General features: G+C 47.3%; 1 protein-coding gene across 2 annotated transcripts in view; it reads left to right on the top strand.

Moving 5' to 3' along the window:
- LOC129386072 (uncharacterized) overlaps positions 1 to 25,621 on the top strand; it is a 122,104-nt gene extending 96,483 nt beyond the window's left edge. For both annotated transcript variants that reach the window (XR_011893588.1, XM_072287502.1), the window contains one exon: positions 25,420 to 25,621. Coding sequence is in view for 1 of the 2 variants with exons in the window: in XM_072287502.1 (XP_072143603.1) it covers positions 25,420 to 25,494 (75 nt within the window). In the remaining variant the exon portion in view is untranslated. The remainder of the gene's footprint in view (positions 1 to 25,419) is intronic.
- The last annotated feature ends 1,455 nt before the right edge of the window (positions 25,622 to 27,076 follow it).

Genomic DNA, 27,076 nt, shown 5'->3' with positions numbered 1-27,076 from the left:
GAGCTGACTGCACGAAGGCGCAAGCATCGATATCCTCGCTATCGCTGAGCAATTAATCAGACCACTGTAGTATCTCTTTTTTTACTTTTTCTAATGAACTAATTGCCCGTGTTCTGTTCCAGCATTGCAATGCTGGAACGGAGCAGCCTAACATCTATTAAATTAATTATGTTGTAAAACTACATCTAGAAATATACGTGAATGACTCGGAATTATTTTATCGTATATTGTGGAATACGGTGCTTTAGAAAAGTTACACTCACGGCTGATACGGGTCGGAGTTCCAGCGCTCCTAGTTTCTTCAGCACTGCGCCTGTTTAAAAAAAAAAGAGTGCTTTAAAAAAATGATATATGATCTCGCGTTTATGCACGTAGCCATGTACTCTCAAGCCATGCATTTGCGCCTAACAAATTGTGACCTCTTCCACGCTGTTTACGTTGGCGCAGTGGTATCTATAGATTGTCCGCCATGAACCCATAGCTGTTGGGCTACAGGAAGTTTTTACGCCTGGTGTCAGTGGTACTGCCAAGCGGAGGCCTTAGAACATTACCTGACAGACTGCGTGTGTAAGGACACACACCGCTGCTTCAAAACACAAGTCCGAAGAGCCATGCGCGCACTCTTAGCGGGTGTATTTTGCTCCTGCGAACAATTAAACAACGTTTTAAGCCGCAAATATATTCGTTGGTAAGGAATCAAACAGCTATGTGGGTCTTACATGCTCACAAAAAATTAAGCGCCCGCTAATTTGAGCGGTAACCAATGGCTTGCGAGGCAAATTTTGTACTAGAGAGCTGCTATGTTCTGCAAGAAATATCTAGCAATTACTGCGAGTCATTCCGACATATGACGGCTACGATAAAAGGAACTTAACACCATATGTGCCCAAAAGATTCTCGGACGACATGGAGATGACCACTCACTAGATACGTTGAAGCAAGAGGCCAAAGCCTTCAAGAATAGAAGACAGAGGCCATTCACCTTCGTTGCCACATCCGTCGCTCGACACAACGTGACGGCCAAACTCTGTGGTGCACCGCGACCTCTCTTAGCGAGGCTGCGTCGCTTTCCGGGAAGCGAGCGTGACGCCCTCCGTCGGAACGCGACGCTCACAGAACGCCCGCCTTCCTCTCGCGGGAAGAGACGCCGGGTGCACACGCCATTGTGCGGGAGCGCAACCGGCATGCGACTCCGCAGTCGGTCGGCGCCCGTCCCGTGTCCTTCTTCTGGCTGCTTGCGTCCCTGCCGCGCTGCAGGCGCCTGCCAACTAACTCGACCAGCTATACACCAACAAAACCAAATCAATTAAAAAATAAACTCACCCCTTCCTGTCAGGTTTTAGACGGTTCCAATGCTAGAATGTCTTTGCCACATTGAATCCTGTACTGGTGCTCAGAATATGGCACAAAACTCTTCATACACGATGTCCTCTTCAGACATACTGCAATGTCCTCCCTTGATATGACTAGACCTAACGAAGTAAGTTCCTTGACAAATTCTATAGAAAGCTTCGCAGTTTAAGGAATGGCTAGCGAGCACGTACGAATGAACTGCGAAGCTTAAGAATCTGAACAGGTTTCCGTTACACCTCGATGCAACATTCCCGGCGTAGGGATGCCAACTTCTCTTTTCGTGACAAGCACACTTCGTAGGCAGCCTAAAATCTACGTCAGCGAAAATCTAGTTTTTTTTATTATTATATTATTTTTGAGTTTTTGTGAGCCCATAGGGAAAGACATTTGCGCACTCTTCCTGGTGCAGTGCAGCGAAGCAAGCACCACGAGTAAATTGCAGACAACACCATAGTAAAAGCTCCACTTGCAGGCCTATAAACAGCCCACGAAGCACTAAAATATAACTTTTTACACGAGATAGTTTCAGTGAATATTTAGTAATCACAAGTTTCTCTAGAGTATTTTTTATTGTTACATGACAATGTTTCTTCTTTTACGCCGTGTGGTCAGGAACACGCGACGCGTGCTCTTTCGTCACGAGTCGGGAGCAACGCTGCACCATGTGAGCGCAGCCTGTGCTTATGCAGCTAGGACCCGCAGGAGAGAAAAAAGAGAAGAAAGATGCGAGCTGGCTACGGGGAGCTTGCTCATCACAAACGCAGGGGAATATCGTATGTCCTTTAGGAAACGCAAAGCCGCATTACAAGGCAGGGAACCCGATGCGAACAGGTAATGATGGTTGGTCGACGTTCGGTCTTCACTCGTATGTTTTGCTATGCATGACCGACACCTCTCCTTTCTCCTTGATGCAGCCTAATGCGTCGCCGCCTTTAAATCCGGAAACTTTAGTTGCGCGGGCCGGTATAGCTCAAAATGGAAAAGGAAAAGGAGGTAGATGGTAAGAACTAAAACGTGGCGCAAGGGACGGTGCACAAAGAGGCGCTGGCGCATGCTTCCTTCCTACAGTTATAGCTCACAGGCCGGGAACCAACACAAAGCATATTTTAATATACTCTAGCCACCACAGAGTTCAATCTGGGGTTATGTTTTTCATACAGTTGGTTCAAAAGATCTGAACTTGCCAGCGTCGTATGCATTCCATTTCGTTGTTATCACGAAAACATTGTTGTGGTGGTTTACTTAATGTGTTGCCATGCACACTGAATTTGATTCCTTTCTTTCAGAGGGACACGTTTTTCTTAGACAAAATAATGAGACTGCATAGAACACTGTTGCCTAAGTTGTTAAAAATAAATTAAATTCTGGCGTTTTACGTGCTAGAACCCCGATCTCGTTATAGGGGACGCCGTATTAGTGGTGGGCTTCGGACTAATTTTCACCACCCGCATTTTTTTTAACCTGCACCCAATGCATGGCGCACGAGTGTTTTTGCATTCCACCCCCGTCGGAACGCGGCCGCCGCTGCACAGCTCGAACCCGGAACCTCGAGCTCAGAAGCGCAATGTCATATAGCCACTGAAATACCGCGGTAGGTGCTTATTGATCGTGGTGGCGCACCAAAAAGATCAATAAAAAGAAAAAAAAGATACAGGTATCGTCACCATATATAACAAGTTTATCGCCTCATTTTATACATATAAGCATTTACACATGGGGATTGATCGATTCATGTGATTTGAGTTCCCAGAGCAACACTAGAGCAGTGGGGGCTTTGAATTAACTTTAAGCCACTGCTGGCTCCTTGAACGTGGACCTACATACAAGTACACGAGCGTCTTTCGATCCTCCATCTGAGTACATGAGCGCGGTAAACTTGCGCTAAAATGCACATTTACTCCATTGACTTTCATTTTTGAAACACCATTTTATGCATTGAAGTACAACGATAACTGGAACGTCAATGTGTTTCGTCGTACACTTTGGAAATTAATATATCGAATCTGGCACCATTGCGAGAATTTGTTCCAAGTTGATACCCCATGCGGATTCACCGGCTGCAACGAGCAGAGTGCAGACGTTGACATATATATATATATATATATATATATATATATATATATATATATATATATATATATATATATATATATAGAGCGAGAGAGAGAGAGAGAGAGAGAGAGGTGTGACCTGTGTATGTAGATGCTTGGCGTAATGCTATAGTAGCCGAATTTTTTATCAGAAGCCTATTAGGCCAGCGAACTTGCTGTCTGCTCATATAAATGTATATATAAGCATTACGTTGCATCTCCTTGAGGTTCCCGATCCACGATTTAAACCGCGTTCACCACACATTGCACGATCTTGCCCAAGAACTCGCTAGACGCACGTCCTGAAGTGCAATTGCCGGCGGTCTCCTCCGGAGCACTGCCAGTTGCACTCCGCCGAGAAGGCCGAGAGAAGAAAACGCTAGAAAGACGCCACGATCACTAGGTTATCCTGTCATCACCAAAGTATCGTATTCGACTTCATCGGCCGCTGCCTGGCACGCTGGAAACGCTGGACTATATCAGCGTCCTTAAGGATTAGGTAGTCTGGTGTTTCCAGCGTGCAATGCAGCGTGCAATGCAGCAGCCGGCGTAGTCGGCTACGTTACGCCGGTGACGCGAGGATCGCTGAAAATTTGCGCTGTGTATATTTTGGCACAATGAGCACGGCCTTCAACAGCATGACGATCAGCTGTTACGGCAGCGCATGCGCAGAAGTGCGCGGCATAGAAGCACTTTAGAGCGCAGCTCTTAGGCGCCCGTTTCTGCTGTGAACGTAGGCGTCGGCGGTGGTGGCGTAACCGAGCGAACGAGCACAGCGAAAATGAAAGCGAACGCGGAAAGCAGCGGGGGATGAAAGACGCGAGAAGTGAAGCGGAGAGGAGGACGCAGCGGGACCATGAGGCTGAATGCGGAGGAGGATATGGCGAAAGCGTGAGAAGAAAAGCGTAGTGCGGTGACGATGGCTACGAGAGGGCGCCAGAGTAGCACGCGTCGTCCGGAAGGTCTGTCGGCCGCAGCGGCTGCTGCGAATCGCGCGCACGCGTCACCCACGAGTTGGCTCTCGCAATCTCCAGATTAGCGAAGTAGTCGCGCTGCACTTCGTTCCATTTGAAACGTACCGCACGAGACAGGTTGTCCACGGCAGCCAATATATCTCGCAATCAAAACACGTATAGAGCTGCGCTCAAATTTCGCATCAGCGAGTACCGTAACCGTCAGTGAATATTTTTGGGTTTGGCGAAAGCTCAGCGCAACTTCTTCATTGCTCCCGAACTGTGGGCCAGCATGCTGCCGGCCAGCCAAAAAAGCGCCACGTTCTCTGGTCTAGCGGCTCCGGCGTGTTCTATTCCCGCGCTCGGTCGGCCATAGCGCGCTGAACGCCGCCAGTCACGCTGGCTGCGCGGTGAAGCTAGACTCGAGCGTCCGTTTTGCGCCGGCGCAGCTCGACTGCGCTGCGCGGGACGCGCGCTCGCGTAGTTATGCGCCGGACTGCGCAGGAGACACGCTGCAGGTGATGCGCCGTTTCGAGGAGAATTCTATTGAGCCGATTGCGACATGCTTCAAAAGCTTGCAAGCCTTCCCTCTGTCTGTCTCTGCTACCTACAACGAGAACGTACATCTATCTTTGTACCAATATAGCCAAGGATACATATCTAATGTATCCTTATGTAAATAGGGAAATGAAACAAAAAAATGCAAGACGTAGTGTCCTAAAAATAAATTGCATAGATTTAGAATTATCGAAGGAGGTGTACCTAAATACGACAATACTTGCATTGGTCGAATGTTTCTCATTAAATAGCAATTCAGAGTGAGATAGACTGAAAATTTTACTTGAATGAACTCTTCGTTCTTGTCGTCCATGTAATACGACAGACGTAATATATACGCATCACTAATCAAAGATATAAATTGGTGCTGCCTCGATGATCGACTCCAGACAAGTGTGAGGAGATATTAGGTAGGAAGCGAAGAGCCGTTTTGTCAATATAGGGATTGATATGCCCGGCGCTGTCCTCAGCGAAGAGAAATTTTGATAGGCAGTTAATGTGAACAGCAAAAAAGTTATTTTTTTCTCCAGTCGCAACGAGCCGACACGGAAACTGCATTAGGCCCATTACAAGGCCTTGAATGTCTTGTCCCTTTCTTAGAGGCCTGCTTTGGCTAAAGCACCGAGATTGCCAAGAAAATTATTCTTTCAGAGCAGCGAAGTCATCCCCGTGCATAATGCAAACTTAAACTGCAGGCGCCTAGAATATAATACTGACATTCATGACTCAATGTCGAGAGAACATGTGCCGATACGAATCTTAAGGCTGACGAGTTAGGCTGAGATAGCGAATTCATCGTAAGGCATTAAGGACTGATAGCAGGGACAGTCCCCATTGAGGAGCGTGGCCCTGTGCACTTTTTTTATTTCACGTTGTCGCATTAGTGCAAAGTAGCGCCTTCGGTAACAGCAGTCGATGGCTCGAATACACACTTGGCCGTACTCAGCGCCAATCAACGCACTTGTACTGCAAGTAACCTGAATGGAAATGATGTCTTATCTACATAACAAAAATGTGCACATTTCTTTTTCCTGACATATAAAACTGCACGTTTCTTACACTGTAGTCGTTTCACAGATGCGTGAATGAACGAAGGACTCGTATGCAAACCTCGATTTTTTTTCGACATTTTACTTAGGTGCCCTATCACAACCGTTCGGTATTGTTTAGCGCTGCCGCCCAAATGCACAAGAAAAAGCACAAACGAACGAAATTGAACGAGAAGCAGGAAAAGTTAGCTATGGATATCCGGTTATGGCTGTGCCTTACTCGTGTTTTCCTTCTTGCGATTTTGAGCCCTCGACGAGCTAGCCGAAAACACTCACGGCGCAACTCGGCCCGCTCGACGCGTTTGCTGACTTCGAGGCTCCGTGTCAGTGAACGCCGGCCTTGTCACCTGTCCACGATGCCGGAGCCACAACACCCGCTGTTATTACAAATATATATATTCATAAATCTAGGCTGCCCAAAGCAACTCGTGCAGAGAGCGCTTGCACACTTTGTGCACCGTCGTGTCGACCGTGTGCGGGTCGCTAATTAAAAGTAAACTCGGGTCTCATCTCCGCTTGTGTTTTCCTTATTCTCGGCCTTCTCAATTACCCACAAGTTCCTAAAACAATCAACATACACAAAAGAACGATGCCTGCGACTCGAGGCAACGTAGCGGGGGAAACTACTTCCCACTTTACACCCTGGCGTCTCCCAAAGCGGCTGGCCCGCAAGAGCCTTCGCTCCTCGAGGCTTGCCGTTACCGTCTGCACCCTTGCTCATTGTAACCCCGCTGCCACGCAACGGCCACGGCTGCGTACTCCCACAGGGTTTGTGACCAGGCTCCGCGGACTTGTTTTTTTCCCCCTCTCTTCCTTGTTTTGATTTTTCTTTTCTTTCTCGTCCTTCAGGTTGAAATTTTTTCCTCCGTTGTTTGTTTTCCCTATTCTTGAGGAAAAACACTTCGCGGTGCTCAAGCGGCGCACTTTCGAAGAGAAAACGCACAAAGGCACGTTCGCTGCGCCGAGAGGCCACGCTTCTCGTTCTGGCTTCTTTGGCTGAACATAAAAGTGCCCGGCCGGGAATGGCTGCCGCTGAAAGAGAAAGTCGAATTAACACAGCACGTGTTGCGCTTTCGCTGCAGTCCGAATTAAAGTCAAAAAGGTCGGCTCACAGAGTAAATATGGGGGGGCACGGGTTGTTCATTTTGTTGAATTATCAGCCACATTCCGGCGATGATGTTGAGTTGATTATGACTTTCATATAAGTGAACAAAATGCATTTAGGGTTAAATTTGTGTTTACTTGTTCGCATTGAATCAAGGAGTAACATTTGTACTAAAGACGAAAAAACAAGAGAATGTGTGTACAATCACATCCGGAAATACTTTCTTTTTATCAACAACAAAGTCAGTTGAAGGCAGCAAAACTTAGAGGCGAAAAAAAAAGGACAATTTTAGACTTGACAGGTCCACAAGCATCAGACACTTTAGCTACGTCAGCGCGAAAATCATTAAGAAAGGAACTACGGTGGATTCGTGCCACCATGGTGCCACCAGCAAAGCAGTGTTCTCCACTCAAAATGCTTTCTTTAGGATATATTTTGTTTATTTGCGTAAAGCCACGCTTGTGGTTCACGTAGAAATGCTTCGCGACGATTGTGCACCGTCCTCGTCGCCTCCACGCAGTTTCGGAGTGTGTACGGGTTGTCCTTAGGTGACCAGCTTTGTCTTCATTCTGCAAGTGTCTCAGCGCTTCCATTTGTGATTCGTTCTTCTTGTTTCGTCTTTTTCGTATATACCGCCGTTCTGCTCAATTCTTCGTTATTTTGTGCATGTTCATGCATTTGCACAGATACTGAGTGTATAAGGCTCCCGAAGCATTTGTAATCGAGTCAAGCACTGCATGCTCATCATTATAGGTGTGTCTCTGGTTTAAATATAATTATTTTCTCGTGCCATTGCATCTGCTCATATGACAGTCATTTGTGAACAGGGGCAGTTGCCATCATATGAACATTCTTAAATAAATAAGTAGGTAAACAAACAAACAAATAAATAAGTAAATAAATAAATATTTATGCCACTCTGAGTCATAGATGTTGCACAGGCGCCGGAACGATTCTACACGCCGCATTTAGTGGAACTTGTGAGATTGACAACCCCGATGTTATAAATATATTTTAACTGGTTGAATTAAACGGATAATAAAGGCAAATATTAAGTCAAGGAATAGTGATAGATTAGTGCTTGAGAATTTCTAAAACCTCAATATTATCGCGAACAGGGTTTTAATAATCGAGAAACTGAGGTAAATGCAGTACATGATTCGAGACTCCACCGGGACATTCAAGCACTTGCCTGATGACGAAAGCACTCCTCAGTTCAATTCTGTCTTTAGTACTCAACCATCGTGGCAAGAAAAATAATTGTGGTGTAATACCAGACGAAATAAAATGCTACTTATGCAGTTCTATATTACTCTTAGAAAAAAAAAAAAGAACTCATTGAAATTACCCTTGGCAAGGCGCGGGCGGTCGAAAGGTTTCGTTTTCGCTCGACTCTGTGACGCCCATGCTTTCGCGTTTCAGCAGTTTCTTATTTCGGAGTGCTGCGCTGGTTTTGCTGGCTCGCGAAACTCGCTCAAACTGCCAATAGCAGAGAATTGAACTTCCATGTTATAACGCGGGATGCCCGAACAGTCTACGCCACTTCATCAAAAAGCAGCTGCAGCAGCGAATCCACTTCTCAGTCTTGGCTCGTTGCCGCCGTCTGTCCGGTGCCGTTTTACTCACCGACGGCAGCAAAGGGTGGTGATGGCGTATGCAACGTCACCACTCCCCCGACTGGGTGGCGGGAGATTTGAATTTTGAAATGGCATTCGAACCCTTCGGATGCAATTTTCTCGTAAAATAAGTTCTTTCTTGGCACGAAACAAGCTTTGCGAGGTTTCAGTAATGGTATCTAAACACACCACGTCAACTTATTGTTTGCCTTTAGTGTCCCTTTAACATAGGCACAATGGAGCTCCCGTACACCTGTGCAAAGTTTCAGGCACAATTGTGCAGCCGTCTGCTCATAGAAACAATTATAAAAATTATTTTACCACTCGAAGGAGCATTTCAAAGGCTCTGACGGAAACTTGGAAGACTCCTACGGCGTCTACAATGCAAACTGAAGATTGAAATTTGCTCAGCGTGCTTTTGTAAGAAGATTTTTTTCTTACGACGGGTGTTAGATTTTTATACGCCAAGAAGCTAGCAAACGATAAACCATCTATCCCAGCAAAAAAAAAAAAAAAATAAGCACGAAGAAGAACCAACATTAGTACAGACTCGATAATGTTCTACAGCGCCCCTAAAGTTCCCGAAATATGAACATTTATTTTTGCGTCTCCAGCGACACATTTCACTGCTACCAAGGTTAATCTGGACACATTCGATAGTTATGAAACGACGCACTGTATAATATTGCATAGTGCTACAAAACGCTGTCAACAAGAGCTTTCTGTGATACCCAGAATTAGACCAAACATAACTTTTCCCGCGCATTAATTTTGTCCCGCCCAACATTACGTACCAATTTCACTGTGCTCGCTGCAGTTGTTCACTCAAGACAAAGTGCTGTAAACATTTGAAGTGCACGCTTGCAGCCAACAGTTTAATGAAAACTTGGTCGTTCTTAATAACAGTCACAAACGCCCTGCTTCGTCGCGTAATACGCAAAACCGTACGTTGGTGCACTGGACCCAACCAGATTGACGACAAAAGCGAGTGCATAAATGGGATCTAGAAATGAAATTTCGTATGCCTCAAAAACTCAAGAGAAGCCAAACAAGCACGGTGAACCGGATTCACCTTGGTGCCGAATTCACCCAGCGATATAGACCATTTTGTCGGCGAGGGGGAATGCAGCCTCGAACTAGCGCCCTCCGCCGCTCTCCTCCTCGCACTGGTATGTGCGGATTCCGTTTTTTCCCAGTGCCAGCTTGGAGAGGCACCGGTTTAATTGCGAATTAGTGCGATTCTACCGTGTTCTGTGTGAGATTTCTGCGATGTCAGATGGCTCAAGGTCGACGGGCTACCACTCTGCTGCATTCGACTGCAAAAATAACTTTGGGAAGCAAGCGTGAAGTGCATCTTGAGCCGCGGCGACTTCGTGGCACTGCGATAGCAGAAAAACGTCCGCTTTGTATTGCCAGCATAAACAGAAAAGACTTGATGACATCGCACCGAATGGACGTCTGCCCGAACCCGGAAACCAGGACCTGCAGGCAGTGCGGCTGCCAAAACCCGGAGGAGGTGCACCAGTGCACGCCCAAGTGCCTGCTATGCGGCGGCGACCACGCGGTGGGTACGAGAGACTGCAAACAACGCCTCAAGTCAGCGAGCGAGCTGCGATGGGGCACCCAGCAGCAGCTACGGTGCAGCAGAAGCCGAAGCCGAGGAAGAAGACCACGATGGTTCCCGGACGAGAGCCAGGACCCGGGCCGGAGCGGATCGCGGAGCCGCAGCCGCGGCAGGAGCCGAAGCCGAAGCCGAGGGTCCGTCCGGGATGAGTCATACCCACCCCTGGGCAACACCGACAAGAAGCAGCTGCAGCAGAAACAGCAGCAAAAGAAGAGCGGCGAAGGAGTTAAGGTGAGCTGGGGAGACGGCCCTCCCAAATCGCTTTTTGCACCGCACTCGAACAACACACAAACAACACAAGACAGACAACTAATTGAAGAAATCAAAAGTCTCAGGCGCGAACTCGAGCAAAGTCGCGAGGAATCGAGACAATTAAAGAAACAGCTAAACGACTTAATCAGGGAAAAACAAAAAATGAGGGCAGGTTATACACCGACTAGCACACCTTCTCCGCCACCCCAGACCATGGAGCTGGCACAACAAAACAACGAAGAGGGGAACCCCATTGACGACATCAGAAGTCTCATAATGAATCTACAGAGCCAGATGCAAAGTCAAATGCAACAGATGCAAAGCGAAATACAGCAAACACAACAAAAGTTTGCCCTGTAAGAGCAGAGTTTCCGAAATTACGTAAAGAACCAGAATACGCAAAGAACCACCAACGACGCCAGAGACAGAGTATACAACGAACGTAGGTTCGGCGCAGAAACCCCCAACGCAACCAACAATAATCAGACATGGCAGAACGGAAACAACAACACTTAGAAATCTGGCAATGGAACTGCAGGGGGTACAAGCGCAAGCAGGGCCTCCTACAGCAATTCATATACACCAGAGGAACCCCACCAGATGTAATCATGTTGCAAGAAACAAACAGCACCCCAACGATCAGGGGCTACACATGTCAAGAGAGCGGCCGCACCGCGACCCTCATAAGCAAACAAATAGTAGCCATAGCACACAAAGAGATAGAGGATACCCAAATAGAGCACGTAATCACGGAGATAATTCCCAAAAAGAAAAGAAAAGCCAAGAGCACCTACATCGTAAATCTATATAGCCCACCCAGACAAACAAAGGGGAACTTTATTAGGCTCTTTGCGGAGGCGAAAAAGTTAGCGGGGCAGAATGCTCTAATCATTGCGGGCGACTTTAACGCCAAGAGTCCGAGATGGGGCTACACTAACGAGGACAAAAAGGGGCGCGGCATCTGCACGGCGGCAGAGAACGTGGGGTGCGAGCTGCTAACCGACGAGAACCAACCGACCAGGCAGGGGAATAGCGTCAGTCCAGACACGAGTCCCGATCTAACCTTTATCAGGGGCGCCAAACAAGCGGAGTGGGAAAACCTGCTCGAGAACCTTGGGAGCGACCATCACATAATAAGGATCAGCACGGTGGCGGACAACGTCCGGAGGAAGATTGGCACGGCTCGGCTGACGGACTGGGACGCCTTTAGAGCGCACTGCAAGCAGCTCGAAGGCAGCATCGTTTCGGTGGAAGAGTGGAGCCAACAACTCAGGCGAATCCAAGACCTATACACGAAGGAAGTAGACAGGACGGAACAGACGCCGGAGGTGGACAAGCGGCTCCTCAGGCTATGGGAGGCGAGACGCGGGCTCACCAAGAGGTGGCAGAGACAGAAACTCAACAGAAAGCTAAAAAAGAAAATTGCGGACATCACCAAGAAAACGGAGGAGTACGCGACGCAGCTGGCCAGACAGGGGTGGCAGCAATTTAGCAATTCGCTAAACGGCACCCTCAGTACGGCCAGAACGTGGCAGATCCTCAAGGCCCTCATGGACCCGAGCAAAAACAAATCCGAAGGCAGCAAGTCGATACAGAGGCTAGTCCACCAGTACGAAGGCACGGATGAACAACTCCTTGAGGAAGTCCGGGTCAAATGCTACGGCAAAGACCAGGTCGAGAGCTACAAGGAAGAATACCGCGGCGAAGAAAACCCTACCACGGACCGACCCATCATGAGAGAAGAGGTCGTCGAGGCGATAAGATCGGCCACCAAGGACACGGCGGCGGGGGCGGACAAAATCCGGAATTCGCTAATCAGAAATATCGGCGACGAGGCCATCGACCAACTTACGGCCTACCTCAACAAGCTCTGGCAAGAAGAAAGAGTTCCGGCGGAGTGGAAACACGCCGTCGTCGTAATGATCCAGAAGCCAGGGAAGAAACTCCAAATAGAAAATCTCCGGCCGATATCCCTAACGTCGTGCCTAGGCAAGCTGTACGAGAAAGTGATCACGAAGAGAATCCAGTCGCACTTGGAAAACGAGCGATGGTACCCGGATAGCATGTACGGTTTCAGAGCCAACCTCTCTACGCAAGACGTGCTACTCCAACTCAAGGAGGAAGTGCTCGAGACGATGCCGAAAACGGGCGAAAACGTCGTCATGGCCCTCGACATAAAGGGGGCCTTCGACAACGTGAGCCACGCGGCCATCATGGAGGGCATCAACAACACCAACTGTGGGAAGAGAGTGCACGATTACGTCAGGGACTTCCTGAGCAACAGAACGGCAACGGTGGGGCTGGGCGAGCTGAGAAGCAACGTCTTCCCCACGCCGTGCAAGGGCACACCCCAAGGATCCGTCATATCGCCCGTCCTCTTCAACGTGGCAATGATTGGCCTGGCAAGAAAACTTATGGAGATCCGAGGAATCCAGCACGCGATATACGCCGACGACGTCACGATCTGGGTCACCCAAGGATCCCTCGGAGAGAAGCAAGAAAAACTGCAGGAAGCGGCGACCTGCGTGGAGAACTACACCAGAGAAAGGGGACTGCGATGCTCCACGGAGAAGTCGGAGCTCCTCAGGGTCGGCAAGCACCCAACGCAAGCGACACTGGAGGTGACCCTTGAGGGACACAACATCCCGGAGAAGAACATGATTAGGATCCTGGGCATGTGGCTACAAGGCAGCCGGAAGTGCAGCCACACCATTAGCCTGCTGAGCAAGGCGGCGGAACAGGTGGGCCGCATGATCAATAGGGTATCCCAAAAGAGATACGGAATGAAAGAAGAAGACACTCTCAAGCTAGTCAACAGCCTAATTGTCAGCCGAGTCACGTACTCCCTGCCGTACCACGTGACGACCAAGGCAGAAAGAGAGCAAACAGACACCATCCTCAGAAAGGCGTACAAGACGGCTCTGCGTCTACCGAGAAACACGTCGAACGAGAAGTTGCTCCAGCTGGGCATCAGCAACACCTTCAGTGAGCTCGCCGAGGCTCTGCTGGGTACGCAAACCGCGAGACTGAGAGGCACCCCTACGGGACGAGCGCTCCTGAGGAGGTTGGGTCGGGATACGACCGGACTGACAGACAGATACGCGGACGTACCGGACCACCTCAGGAAAACCATTAATGTGGGACCACTGCCGAGAAATATGGATCCCAACCTACACGAAAACAGGCGAAAAGCTAGGGCCGAATACGTTGAGAGAACGCTAGCCCAGCTAGACAATACAGTATACACGGACGCCGCCGTATATCTACACGGAAAAGAACGCGTGGCCGCGACGGTAGTGGTTAACAAGGAAGGAAACCCGATCACGTATGCCACGGCAAAGGTCGCTGGCACAGCGGAGGCCGAGGAGATTGCCGTAGCGCTGGCGGCAGCGGAAGGTTATAGAACAGGCCGATCTCTCAACATACTGACGGACTCAAAAGAGGTGTGCAGGAACTATACGAGAGGCAGAATCAGCAAAACTGCCCTCAGAATACTCAGCGGAGCCACCTCCGCCGAGAAGGAAAAGCCCAGGCACAAACTGATCTGGATCCCGGGTCACGTAGGCATAGGGGGGAACGAAAGGGCAGACAGCCTAGCTCGAGGTGCAGCGTTCCGAGCTGGGCGGTCGGATGCCCCGGAGACCCACCTACAGGCTTGCGAGGGGGGATACGCAGAGACCCTGAACTTACATAGAGGAACTAGAATGAGATATCCGCCACCACACAGAGACCTCACAAAGGAGGAAGCGACCAGCTGGCGCAGACTACAAACAAACTCCTTCCCCAACTTACACGTGCTCAATAAGATGTTTCCGACACAATACAGGGCCACCTGCCCTTGGTGCGGTGCCAAACCTACACTCTACCACATCACCTGGGAGTGCGAACGCAACAAAGCATTCCACAAACACGAACACCCGAGTGCGGAGCAATGGGAGAGTCGGCTCACCAGCAGCGAGCTCACGGCCCAAAGGGCCCTAGTGCAGCACGCGAGCGATGCAGCACGACTCAGTGGAGCCTTGGAATAGGGGCCCACCCTTGCTGAAGAGGAGTCTCCAGTCGCCAGCGCCAAGAAGATGAAGACGACGGAGACCTCGTAACCGCGAAACTCTTGAAAGACTCAAAAGTTTTCACTCACTCACTCACTCCCAGTGAGCGCTCGGCGAAGAATACGAAACTGGACACCCATGATCAAACTGGCATATGAAGGAAAGGTGCGTATCCGAGTCGCTCAACTAATGGATGAAGCTAACTATTTCCTCGGGCATGCACATTAAACTTATTCTGTTCTAACAATTCTAAATTATCATGCGTGGCAACCGACGTTCTGTCGGAAGCTGACCGTGGACGTCTTATGAACGTCGGCAGTACGTGCCGACTAAGAAATGAAGGTGTGCTCTTTTTCATTCTGTAACCAAAGCAATGCCTACGCTGTGCCGGCCGGCCCTAGTTCACGTGGGCTCTCCCGTGGGCTTCCGAATCTCGCCGGCAAGCTGTCGACGCTGCTCATCGCGCGCTGTATTACTGCAGAAAATAAAGTTGTTGTTGCAAAGAGTAGTTGTTTGTTTTTCAGCTCTCAGGTGCCCTTGCACGCACAGGCACCATTCAAGACCTAAGAGTGCGCATAATCTTTCAACGCGTCTGGTTGATCGTGGCATATTCGCAGTCACTATCATCAGCTCATTATATCCATATTGAACAGCCCTTTCAAGCGAGTTCTTTATTTTGTAAAGCTTGACGCTCGGGTGCCAGATAAACAATGCTTAGAAAATCGTACCGCGAACATTTCAGGACCAGGAAAAGTAGCAAGACGTGCTTCCTCGGAGCTTCGCTGTTATCTGGATTGGGGTGTACGCTGGTGCGGCACATTGCATGACACCTCTGATTGTTATCGCCTGAGTGCGACCTTAATAGAGTTCAAGGCTAGACATACAATCATAACACGTTGCATGTATACGTTGCGTATTGACAATGGTCAGACTTGACTCGCCGCCTATTTCGGTCGTGGGCAGAGCTGCGGGAGCACCTCTAGGCCCGTCACCATTCGATATTGCGGCTATATTGAAGCTAAAGGCTTAGTGAGCATACTCTAATAAGTTTCCCAATCCAACCAACTTGGTGACACCTCTTGGGAAAGCGCGAAAACATGGCACTCGTCGTCAACAGCACGCTCTCAGTGCACCTTATAGCGCGATCCCACATACCAGCGTGGTGCCTCACGATATACGGCGCTGCGATCGCAAAACAATGGCACCCTCAATAAAACGGTCTATAGACATCTAATAGATTGCAGTGATACTAGCCCAAATTGTGAATACTGTCAGCTACCAGGAGCACTTGATCATATATTTTGCGTTTGTCCCACGTACGCGCAAGAACGATAGAAACTGGTCTCCACCATTGCCAACGTCGACAAGGGGCCACGAGTTTATTTTAAGTCCTTGGCCTAATGCAAACAGGGCAATCACGATAACAAGTGGCGTTATAGCCTTTCTCCAATTAAATGGGCTAGACGCATGGCTTTAGAGATGCCGCAACGTTGTGTACTTGTATATACGCACCTCCTCCTCATATCATCACGATCATCATTCATCGGACCTTTTCCTCCCCGTCCCTTTTTCCCAGTCTACAGTAGCAGGCGAGAGCATAGCTCAGGCCGACCTCTCTGCCGTCCTGTAAACAAATTTATTTTTCTATCAAGATGATTTTAATCGCATCTAGTCACTACTCTTCTTAATATGCATTAAGACTTACTGATAGATTGTTCATGGAAAATTCGTTTATATGCTGATTATCGCGTAATCCGTCGCCCTATACTAACAACGCTGATTCTCGTGCACTCCTGTCCGACCTAACCATCACTGAGACCTGGTGTAAAAATTGGCTAATGTCTTTCAACGTCAAGAAAACGTTGCTAGTTACTTTCCACCGCCGCCAATCATTCATTTCAGCTAAATATGCTATCGTCAGTTCCGAAATATGTGCCGTCACTTTTTATAAGTACATAGTTGTTAACTTGGCCAGTAACCTCCGTTGATCCTTGCAACTTTGCAGCATTAGCAACGATGCCAATTGTGTTCTATGCTACCAGCGTCGTAATCTAAGCCTTGTTCCGCCTTAAGTAAATCTACTAGCATATTTAGCACTTGTCCGACCCAAGCTGGACTATACATGATCAGTGTGGGACCCATACCACCGTAACCTGGCAACAGCACTGGAATCCATAGAAAATAGCCCAGTAAGGTTTATTCATTCCGGCTACTCTTACCACACTAGCGTCATTAAAATTAAGTCATCTCTAAACCTTCCACTCCTCGAGCACCGCCGCAGGACAGCATGGCTATGTCTCTTTTACAAATTTTATCATTCGCTGCTTCACCAGACCAGACATCACACCTGCGCATCGCACTTAATTCCGTCATAGCCATTCAAACGCTTTTATCCTCCCCCCCCTTCCCCCAGCTCGCACCGCCGGTCATCTAACTCATTCTTCCTTCCAGCAGCGAAAGACTGCAATCATCTACCTGCTGAACCGGTGCACCACTCCAGTCATACATCGTTCAAGGCCTTCATCGAACTTATAACCTACTAGACATGCCAACCCCCGATGCAAAGGGCCAAGTGGGTTATTTGAGGTATCAAAATATAAGCAACGGTTTCGCCAAATACTTGCAATTTCAAAATTAAGATGCAGCAAAATATGCAAACACGTTCTCGTGCACATTGCCTCGCGCGCGTCGAAACGAAATAACAGGCAGAACAGACCTTTCAAGTGTTCTAGAGCGTTCATAAACACATGCTAATACAACTTGTTCACGAAATTTTTAATATCCGCGTTTATGTGCGTAGCTACTTGCGGTGATCTTACGCTGGTCATTCGTAGTTCACACAGTACGGCAGGAGAGCCCGACTGTGAGCTGGAAGTGAATGCTTTCGTAATGTGTCACCCCAGAGCACGAGTGCCCACACACACGGCGTGAGGAGGAGGACAACGCGTATAGCAGCGACACTTGTTGTCCAGGACCCGCTCATGTGGCGTGTTACGCGCCGCAGCAAAGACGCGCCTGTTTTTGCCATCACGTCTGAGTCCGAAGCGAGTATTCTACGGGTGGTTGTAAAAAATTTTGTCGCCCGATTCATTATCATTTTTTTCTTTTTGTATTAGTCATCCCCTACCGAGTGACTGCTATAGGTGATAGCGGCTACGTGGCTTTTCTCAAAAATAGAAAAAATACAATCGGTACGAAATAGAGTCCCTTGTTCTCGAAATACTGACTGTGTGACACATGCGAACCGTCTGTTTTTCGAACTGCACATTTGCCGAGGAAGCCTGACAGCAGGCGAGTCGGCGCCATGCTTTCGACGGCCCATCATCGCCGAACATCGCACCGCTAACCTCGCACGCGGCACTGTGTTGCGCCGACATTCCCGCGCAGCCCAGCCCGCGCACCATTCGCGCGCGGGAGCGCGAATCCTGATCGAACATCGCCGCCGGTCACCGCGAGCGCCAGCCGCTGACGATACATATTCAATCAGACCGCGCCAGCTTGGGGCCGCTATATTTGATCGGCTGGCCATCAGATGGCGCGAAACGCAATATTGCCTCGACACCGTTCTCGGGTGTGGAGAAAAATCGAGAGCTACGCGCGCCCTCGAGGCGCGCTTTTTCTACAATCCGGCAGGCTCGATGTTATCTCGTTCGGCGGGGGCGCCACCTCGCGCCTTTCCTTCTCCATTTTCGATGCCTGTCCTATCGAGCGGGCTCCATGGCTGTCCGCGATGGTCGGCGGAATGGTTTTCTCGGAGGCCTTCCTGGTTTGGCCGAGCCAAAAAAAAAAAAAAAAAAAAAAGCAGGCGTGCGCGCGGACATGCGCCTTCGGTGTTTGTGCCCTGCCGTCTAGGCTTCACTTTGCGGGCCTCTTTTTCTAGTCGTTCCCACTGTTTGGCATAGATTGCACCACCCATCTGGTGTCTCGGATGTTGCGTTGATGGACAAAGCTGTACCATGCTGTAACAGAAAACGGTTCGTGAAACTTATCCATTGCTTTTCATTTCGTGAGCCCGCGGTGGTTTTAATCTCTTTATGCATGCTCCATATTTATAGATCCCTGCTACAAAGGACGTAACACAGCGCGTTGCTTCTCGTAATCATGAATCCAAAACTCCGACTAGCCCAATTAGCAGTCTTGCTTCACCACATTGCATCTGCTGCTAAAGGTGGCAACTGTGTGGGTGGGTGTTTTGTTCTTGTCTTCGTCTTTATTTTTTGCTTGTTTGTTTACGAGAACATAGATTTATAATATGTGCGCTCCCCGTCAACATTGCACAGGGACACAAAAATAACGCACACTAATGAATTAACAGCTTCGTCAGCCGCATTGGAAAAGATGCGCTTGTTAAACAAGTTTATTTTATAATATAAACCAAATAAAAGTGGTATTTTGAATATTTAATCTGCTATTTATGTGGATGTTTACCCATTGGTGTTACCACGCCGATATTATTATCTTTTGTGCCGTTAGAAGTGTCTGTCATTGCACTGGGCATCTAATGAAAAATGTTACTAGACATCACGTGAACTATCTCAATGACAGTACGTCATACATCACTGTACAGTTGCATTGTAAGGACATCTATCTCCAGCGTTATAGCAAGTGACAGATTGTTTGCTTACAATCAGAATGTGAAGTACATTTTAACCAAAATGTTAAATGCATAAGCATATCTATGCCTACCCAACCAGGAAACCGGTCCGTGCGTCTGTCACGTAAGATGAGTCGCTATAAAGAAATAATGCACAAAATAAAATAAATCATGGAGGAAAATGTTGGCGGCGGTGAGTTTTGAGCATCCGCTCACGCTCAGAAGCCGATCAAAACTCACCCACTGGGCTAAGCACCCACGCTTGGAGAAAGTGAATGCATCTGACCAGTATCAATCTGTTGTATGCCGGCGGTACACAACTGTGAAAGGACAGCAATTTTTTGAAGGCTTTGTTGAAAGATTTAGTGACCGTGGAATAAAAACCATCTCTAGGACCACATGTACGTACAGCCGACTTGGAGCATTGCTTCTTAAGGACGACGGGCTTGTGCGACCATCTGTGACTATCAATGCAATTTCTGTAAGACCACACGCGTCAGCGAACTCACCGCAATTATCTTCTTTCCTTCGCTCCTCTCTCTGTCATCCTTGTTTTCCCCTTTCCCATTCTCCCGGTGTAGGGTAGCCAACCGGACGTTATTGTTGTTGACCTCCCTGCCTTCTGCTTTTCTCTTTCCCTCCTCCTGTAGACATCAGGATAATACCGACTTTGCGAAAATGAGTTGATAATGATGATAAGGAGTGTTGATGTGGTTATATGGGTCTCATCACGGTTGATAATGGTTCGACGCGGATGGGTAAGGCTATGAAGAGCGATAAGGGTTTGTAATGGTGGGAGCAATTCTCATAAAGTTAATAAGAACCGATAAGGGTTGTTAAAAGTCGGATCGACTGCGATACGGTTGATACCGACCGATAAGGGTTTATAAGGCTCGGATCGCGTCCGATAAGGTTGATAACAACCGTTAAAAGTTGAAAATGGTAGGATATTGTCCGATGAGGGTTGATAAGGGTTTACACTGGTCGGGTCATGTTTCATAACATTGATAACCTAATGAAGAAGTACAGCACATGGACAAGGCCAGCCAGATCGTCTGTTCGAAGCCTGCACTGCAACCACTGAGCCAGCCGGATCGCCAGTGCTTGGCACGAATGAAAGCCATCCAGTTCTGCTCTGCGTCGCCTGACTTATCGGTTACGCTTGACGCTACCAGGCGAACTGTTGAATACAACCCTTCACACTAATGATACCGGGCTGTGTGGAGATGAGCAAGTGGCACAATGCTTACGCATACTTAGAGCACTCGCAGAGGAGTTTCCGCGTGAACGTTTCCGCGTTCTCGTCGCTCGTTGCGCCTTGGCACAAATAATTGAATTAAGTAAAAGAAAGGCAGTTTCGCCTGAAGGGTGAAGCACTGACCGCGAAAGCAAGGTTTAGCGTTGCGCTTGGACTTCTCGGACGTTGTTCTAACTGTATGCGGATCCGACTAACACGGACTCGATGTCTGCGGGTGCATCAATATCGCTGACACCCTTAAGAGCTTTGCCACGGCGCGCAGGGCCCGTAATGACAACGCACACGCTCCACTACGCTCGCTGCTCGTAAAAAACCGCGCCAGTAAAATAACGTCGCCTTCAGGTTAGAGCTCTGATATTGCTTTTGTAAATTTATTATTTCATAACCTGAGAAAATTTAAGATAAAAGGCATGCGCGGCGAGCGTTAGGTTTAATGTCATTTCTTTGTGGGCTGCCATTGTGAAAGCGCTGAGCAAAAATTCAGTCGAGAATGTAAGACATGGCATGACCAACTTCAGTAGTGGTAGAATAGTGTAACATTATAACCTGCATATGCACCAAGGACTTCTGGCGTGAAAAACTTCCTAATTTGTGTTGTCTTCCAAAGTACCATTTGTTGTTTTATATAGTAGTACAAAACAGACAATAAAGAAAAAAAAAGCATGTAGCATACATATACCTAAAAATGTGCGAAGCCTCGCGGCAACGCCGATGGCTAAAATTTGCGTGGAGTGTCTAAATGATTGCTATAGCAATAAAATAACAATAATGAACAATATAAACAAATAAAAAAGATGTTCTGAGGTTTCACCCGTCAAAACCACGATACAATTATGAGGCACGCCGTAGTGGGGGACTCCGGAATCTTTCAATCGCCTGCGGCCTTTCTTTATTTTTGTTATTTATAGCAATACTGCAGGCTATATGGCTCAAGCAGGAGGGGCAATATACAAAGCAGAATACAACAATCAACAATATTAAAAATAGTGATAATGATTACGGAAGTCAAAAAGGACTAATTAATTCAAGTGCCAAAAGCCAATGCAACAGAAAAATAGTGCACTTCATTGATACTACCTGTGAATTGAAATACATGAACAATGTACACAATATCAAGCGAAATAATACGCACATAAAAGTAATTAGACCACAAACTCAGTGCCCTTCCACTCTGTGAAGAAGGATAACCACCGAAGCTGTGTTTGTGGGCCCCTTAATGGTGAACCGCATCTCTTCCGGTTTACTCCCCTATTCCTTCACTTTCACCTTTCTCCTGGGAGACTGCGCTGAGCAGCTCAGACCCGCAAGAGCAGCGACGGCTGATCCGGCGGGCACGCGGAGTGGCGCGAGCCAATGGGGCCCTGAACTAAGGGCTCCACCCTGCGACGAAGTCGCCCCATCTTATGACAAATTAATATTCTCTCTCTCTCTCTCTCCGCCGCGGGTCGGCCCGGCATTGCTCTATCTTCGGGATTTTTTTCTGCACGAGGACACGATAGTGGGGAAGATAGCCCTTAACAGTTTCGCTGTAATAAAACAAGAAATGAAATAAGAGGGAGGGGGAGGAGTGCTAGAAAGCAAATTAAGCAGTAGTAGTCAACTGTACAATGGACAACAGGCACGAAGGCGACAAACCCTTCCAGTCGCTAATCGTTTGTGGAAAGAAAGAGAGTTTAAACAAATTTTTTAGGCAAAGTAAGGAGTCGGAGAAAGCAGGTGTGTGACCAGTGGGGTGGGACGTAAGTAAAGATAGGTACGGTGTAGGGTCGAGCCCTAAATTACGATTGACCAGCAAAAACAATTGTAGTGATGTAACCTGGTTATGCTACACAACTGACGAAACAGAAAATTGGCGACCATATCGAGAGAAAGTCAATCGCAGAGCAGTTTCAATTTTTTGCAGGCGCATTAATGTTCGCACTTGTGTACGGGTCCTACATGATGCAAACGCACTCAAGTTTAGGCCCTGTGAAACACCCATAAGCCAGACACTTGCACTAGTGCATCTTTATGTTTGTGGCGTAAGAAGCAGAGTTTGCGAAGAGCAGAAGAACATGTATTAGCAATAGAGTTGTTCCAGCTTAAGTTACTTGCCAAAGTCACACCTGGGTACTTATGCTCTGTCACATCAGTTAAGCATTTAGGGCCAACGAAATGTGAAACTCAATAGGGTTAAGTTTTCTTATTTGGGTTAAGAGTCAAGTTCAATACCAGACTCGTTAGACCAGGCGAGAATATATTAATGCCTACAGTAAGGGCTGTTTGATCGTATACATAAAAGATATCACTAAATAGAACGCAATCATCTGCAAATAGGCGAGTTTTCTTTAATAATCGTGACTAAATTGTTAACGCAAACGAGGAACAAAAGTGGTACAAGTACGCTACTCTGGTGAACTCCTGATGAAACCGTAAGAGTGCCTGATTTTTTTTACCATTAACTTCCACATATTGCTTGCGATAAGTTAAGTAAGCGGAAACCCAGGAAACGAGAAACATCAGGAAGACCAGTCACATGCCGTTTCTGGACTAACTTGTACAGAAACTATATACAAGAACGTGCAGGTTGCACTGTTGTACTGGTGTCGTGCCTTCGCGAGCGAGTGGGCCACAGCGGCGCAAGAGTGGCAAGGGGTAAATCATGGCATACGTTTCCCTGCTCGAAAGCTGCTCACCCCTTTTCTTTCTGAATTCGTCTAAACTTCAGAGCAGTTCGTGTACCTTATTAATGGATATAAAAACTTTAGTTCATTTACTGATGGAATTGCAATGTTGCAATGGGGAAATACGCGGTGTGAATCTAACAATGGCCGAAACATACGTCTCTTGATTGCCTGCCAATTCAGTCCTTGCGATGGGTGTAGATATATGGTCGAAGCTTAGAGTTTTGATCGGAGCACTTGGTGTGCATAACGTCCCTCGCGGTGTGACCCCGCGAGGACAACAGATGACTGGTGCCCTCAAGGCACTGGTGGTCATCGGAAGGCCGCAGCTCTACAAGCGTGTGCGTCGAATAGATGTTTGAAATTATTGTCCAAGTGAGGAGGAACGAAATTCGCGGTTTACTGCTTGCATCACCCTTGTCAACAAGCCGCGGACCAATTGCTACAGGCACCAGCGTTAAGGCAGAACTTGAAGACAGCGCGACCCGAGTTCAACCTCGAACTTCTACGGTGTGTTTTTCTGCTCTGAACCGGTTCATTCGTTCCGTTCGCAAAAAAGTGCTACCTGATTCGTTACAGCAAGGATGACACCATGGGAAAGCGCTTAATCAATAAAATAATTACTGCACGATCTTGCAGCCTAAATTACACCGTAAAACGAGTCCAGAATATGACGTCAATCTCTCTCGTATTCGCCTTGCGAAGCAACCGTAAAGCTATAAGATGCGAGGGAAGGGGCGCACTTCTATTGCTTATTACGTCTGCACTTCAACTGAGAAAATAAAAGCGACACATTTCGACACGTTTCACAAATTTATTAGGAAAGCGTCTGAATTATGTTTCCTAACGTTTTATTCAAGTTCTGTCAATGTATTTGGTGCAACAGATGTCCCTTAAAGAAAAGACGTCTTACTTGCAGACAATATATGTGCTGTCGACACGGAATTCCCGAGAAAGCTTGTTTCAGTGCCACTTCACCACTCAGCCTAGTATTTATGTGGGATACCAAACTGTGAATACTGTGAGGTGCCAGAAACACTTGATTATATATTTTGCGTGTGTCCCGCGTACGCGCAAGAACGACAGCAACTGGTCTCTTCTATTGCAAAGATTCATAAGAGGCTGCTGTCAGACAAGTTTCTTTTAGGTCCTTGGCCTAATGCAAGCAGCGCAGCCCTGATAACAAGTGCCGCTATAGCTTTTCGCCAAGCCACTGGGCTGGACGCACGGCTTTATAGATGCTACAACTCTGAATTTGTATATGCGCATCTCTTCTTTATACCACCATCATCATTCATCAACCCTTTCCTTCCCCATCCCTTTTCCTCAGTGTAGAGTAGCAGGCCAGACCAAGTTATTGCTCAGGCCGACCTCTCTGCCTTTCTCTAAATAAACTTCTCTCTCTCTCTCTCTCTCTGTTGGTCGTACAGGCAAGTATCCGCTGCACTGTAATACTATGGTGGACATACTGACTCAAACAAAATTTAGTTTTTTTTTTTTCATCAGGAAATGATGTATGAGCCGATGTGCTTCACGCAAGTTTCAAAAGTGTGTGTGCAAGTGATGCTGGTATTTTTCGAGTGCATTTAAGTTCGATTACAATGTTATTTCTCTCCTTCTTATATGTGAGCACTGCCTACGTATTGCCTTGGTTGTTTCGTATGTGCGAATTTCTTGCTTCGTTGTCTGTTCTACAAACTCACCACCTCCTACCCCCCTTCTGTAATTCACTGGGACAAGCGCAGCTATATGCATAAATGAGAAATAAGTTAGTCATCTGCTCCGCACCTTTTTTGTAGTCAGGAGTGCCCATCGCCAAACTGCAGTGTTTTATGTCCCTTAAAATAAATTTACGCATGAATGACGCAGTTATACAAGGCGGCATATGGAGAATTATTTTTAAGACAACATAACTAACTATGTGCATTCAAATTTCTTCCTGGTTTATTAACACAAAAGGGCACTGAAAAAAAAATCTGAAAAGAAAAGCTCTGAACGAGCAGAGCAAATAATACCCTATTTCTCGCAATAAAATAAAACAACATGGTAATATATAAATATACGTGTGGCAATATTAATATTACCTTCACAAGTTTCTTTTTAAATGAGGTGACTATAAAGATAATTTGCTGCCACAACTTTAAGAATTGAGGTTTCGGCTGAGTAAATGTCCCGCGATTCTGCATGCGATGCTTAATTTAAAGCTCCTACGAGGTAATGTTAAATCTGTCTATCTGTGTTCTTCGTTTGCGCAGGTTCACGAGTTGCACTCAAGGAGGAGAAGAAGTGCTACGACGAGTCCACCACCTGGCTGTAATGAATACTTCTAGATGAACACGCTGTTCTTCAAGATGACACGGTTATTTCCAATTGTGGTTCACTCGGATTATTATAACACATTACTTCTCACGGGAAAAAAATCAATAAACTTATCACCATGTGGCTTCGTTCAGTTTATCATCCGTCTATGTTTCTTATTTGTCTTAAGGAGCTAAATAAAGAACACAGAGCCATGAGCCATGCGCAAGCTCAGACTTACCCACACAATTATTACGGACATTTATTTTTTGCGAGATATACGAAACGCACCTCGTGAAACAAAGCTAGCGAGAAAAAGCGATGGACGATGCTGGCACCGTGTAAGTAAATTCTCAAGAGGCTTGTGCACGTGCATCCGGTGTGACTAAAGCCGTCAAGCTGATCCATCGATTCGGAAAGCTATTACCACAGAACAAAGCAAGATAATGAGGTGAAAAGAAAATATTCGAGAAAACGTTTTATTGAATATTATGCAAGTGATAAACGCCTTCCCCCTGAATTTGAAGTGGCGCTGAGAGTTGTCAAATTGCCGATCAAAGCGCAAAAGTACTGACCAGCGCTACTCAGAAAACTTTTGAGATTTGTGCATCATCGATGTGGAAAACTGCATATATAGAAGCACTAAATTTTACAGAGAGATAGTCTGGTCTTTCGCGATCCTTATAGCGGTTTTGGAAAATACATCCCTACACCCGTAGCAGGAAGCTGACGAAGATTTCACAGATCTGTGCTTGGCGTTCGGAACGTTGTGCGAGGCGGTGCGGGAGCAGCAATACATGCGGATACATCACGAGCACCTCAGCCCGCCGCGGTTGCTTAGCGGCTGTCGCGTTGCGCTGCTAAGCACGAGGTCGCGGGATGGAATTCCGGCCGCGGCGGCCGCATTTCAAAAGCGTCGGTGTCCCGTGCATTGGCGGCACATTAAAGATCCCTGATGGTCACAAGTAATCCGGTGTTCTCCGCTATGGCCTGCCCTCTAATGAAATCGCGGTCTCGGCACATTTATAGATCCAGTCGTGAGCACATTTATAGATTTATTCAATCCAGTCGTGAGCTTTTCATTCGCTAAGGAGCGCATCTGCGTGAAGAGTGCAGTGAGAAGCGACATGACGTCATGTGCTGATGTAAAACAGCTGGTCAGCTGCAAGCAGCCAATCTCTCATTTCAACTTTGATTTGTTTTTCGCGAAATGCTGTAACAGGCACATAAGAAAGACATGCAAGGTCGATCCATGTTTTAAAGCCGGAGACTACCAACCGACACCTTTTCTATTTGGAGTAAATGCGTTCCAACCAATAATCACATCACTGGGCATTAATAACTAAGACATAAAAAAGTTAGGGCAAATCAAAGAGGAGCATTAATGAAAGCATACTCGATAGTAGGAAAGCTTGTGAATGCCTTTCTGATACAGACGATGAGCAAGACGAGAACAAGGTGAAAGCAGGAGCCAACGTTTCGACAAATGGACATCTCTTTTTTCACGGCCTTGAAAAAGACAAGTCCACTTGTCGAAACGTTGGCTCCTGCTTTCGCCTTGTTCTCGTTTCGCTCATCGTCTTGAACTTCCATCTGCCACCTTCCCCGTGTTTT

Source organism: Dermacentor andersoni, chromosome 4, assembly GCF_023375885.2.
Source record: "Dermacentor andersoni chromosome 4, qqDerAnde1_hic_scaffold, whole genome shotgun sequence".
Classification (NCBI taxonomy): Eukaryota; Metazoa; Arthropoda; class Arachnida; order Ixodida; family Ixodidae; genus Dermacentor; species Dermacentor andersoni.
This window is presented reverse-complemented; position numbering and strand designations above follow the sequence as displayed.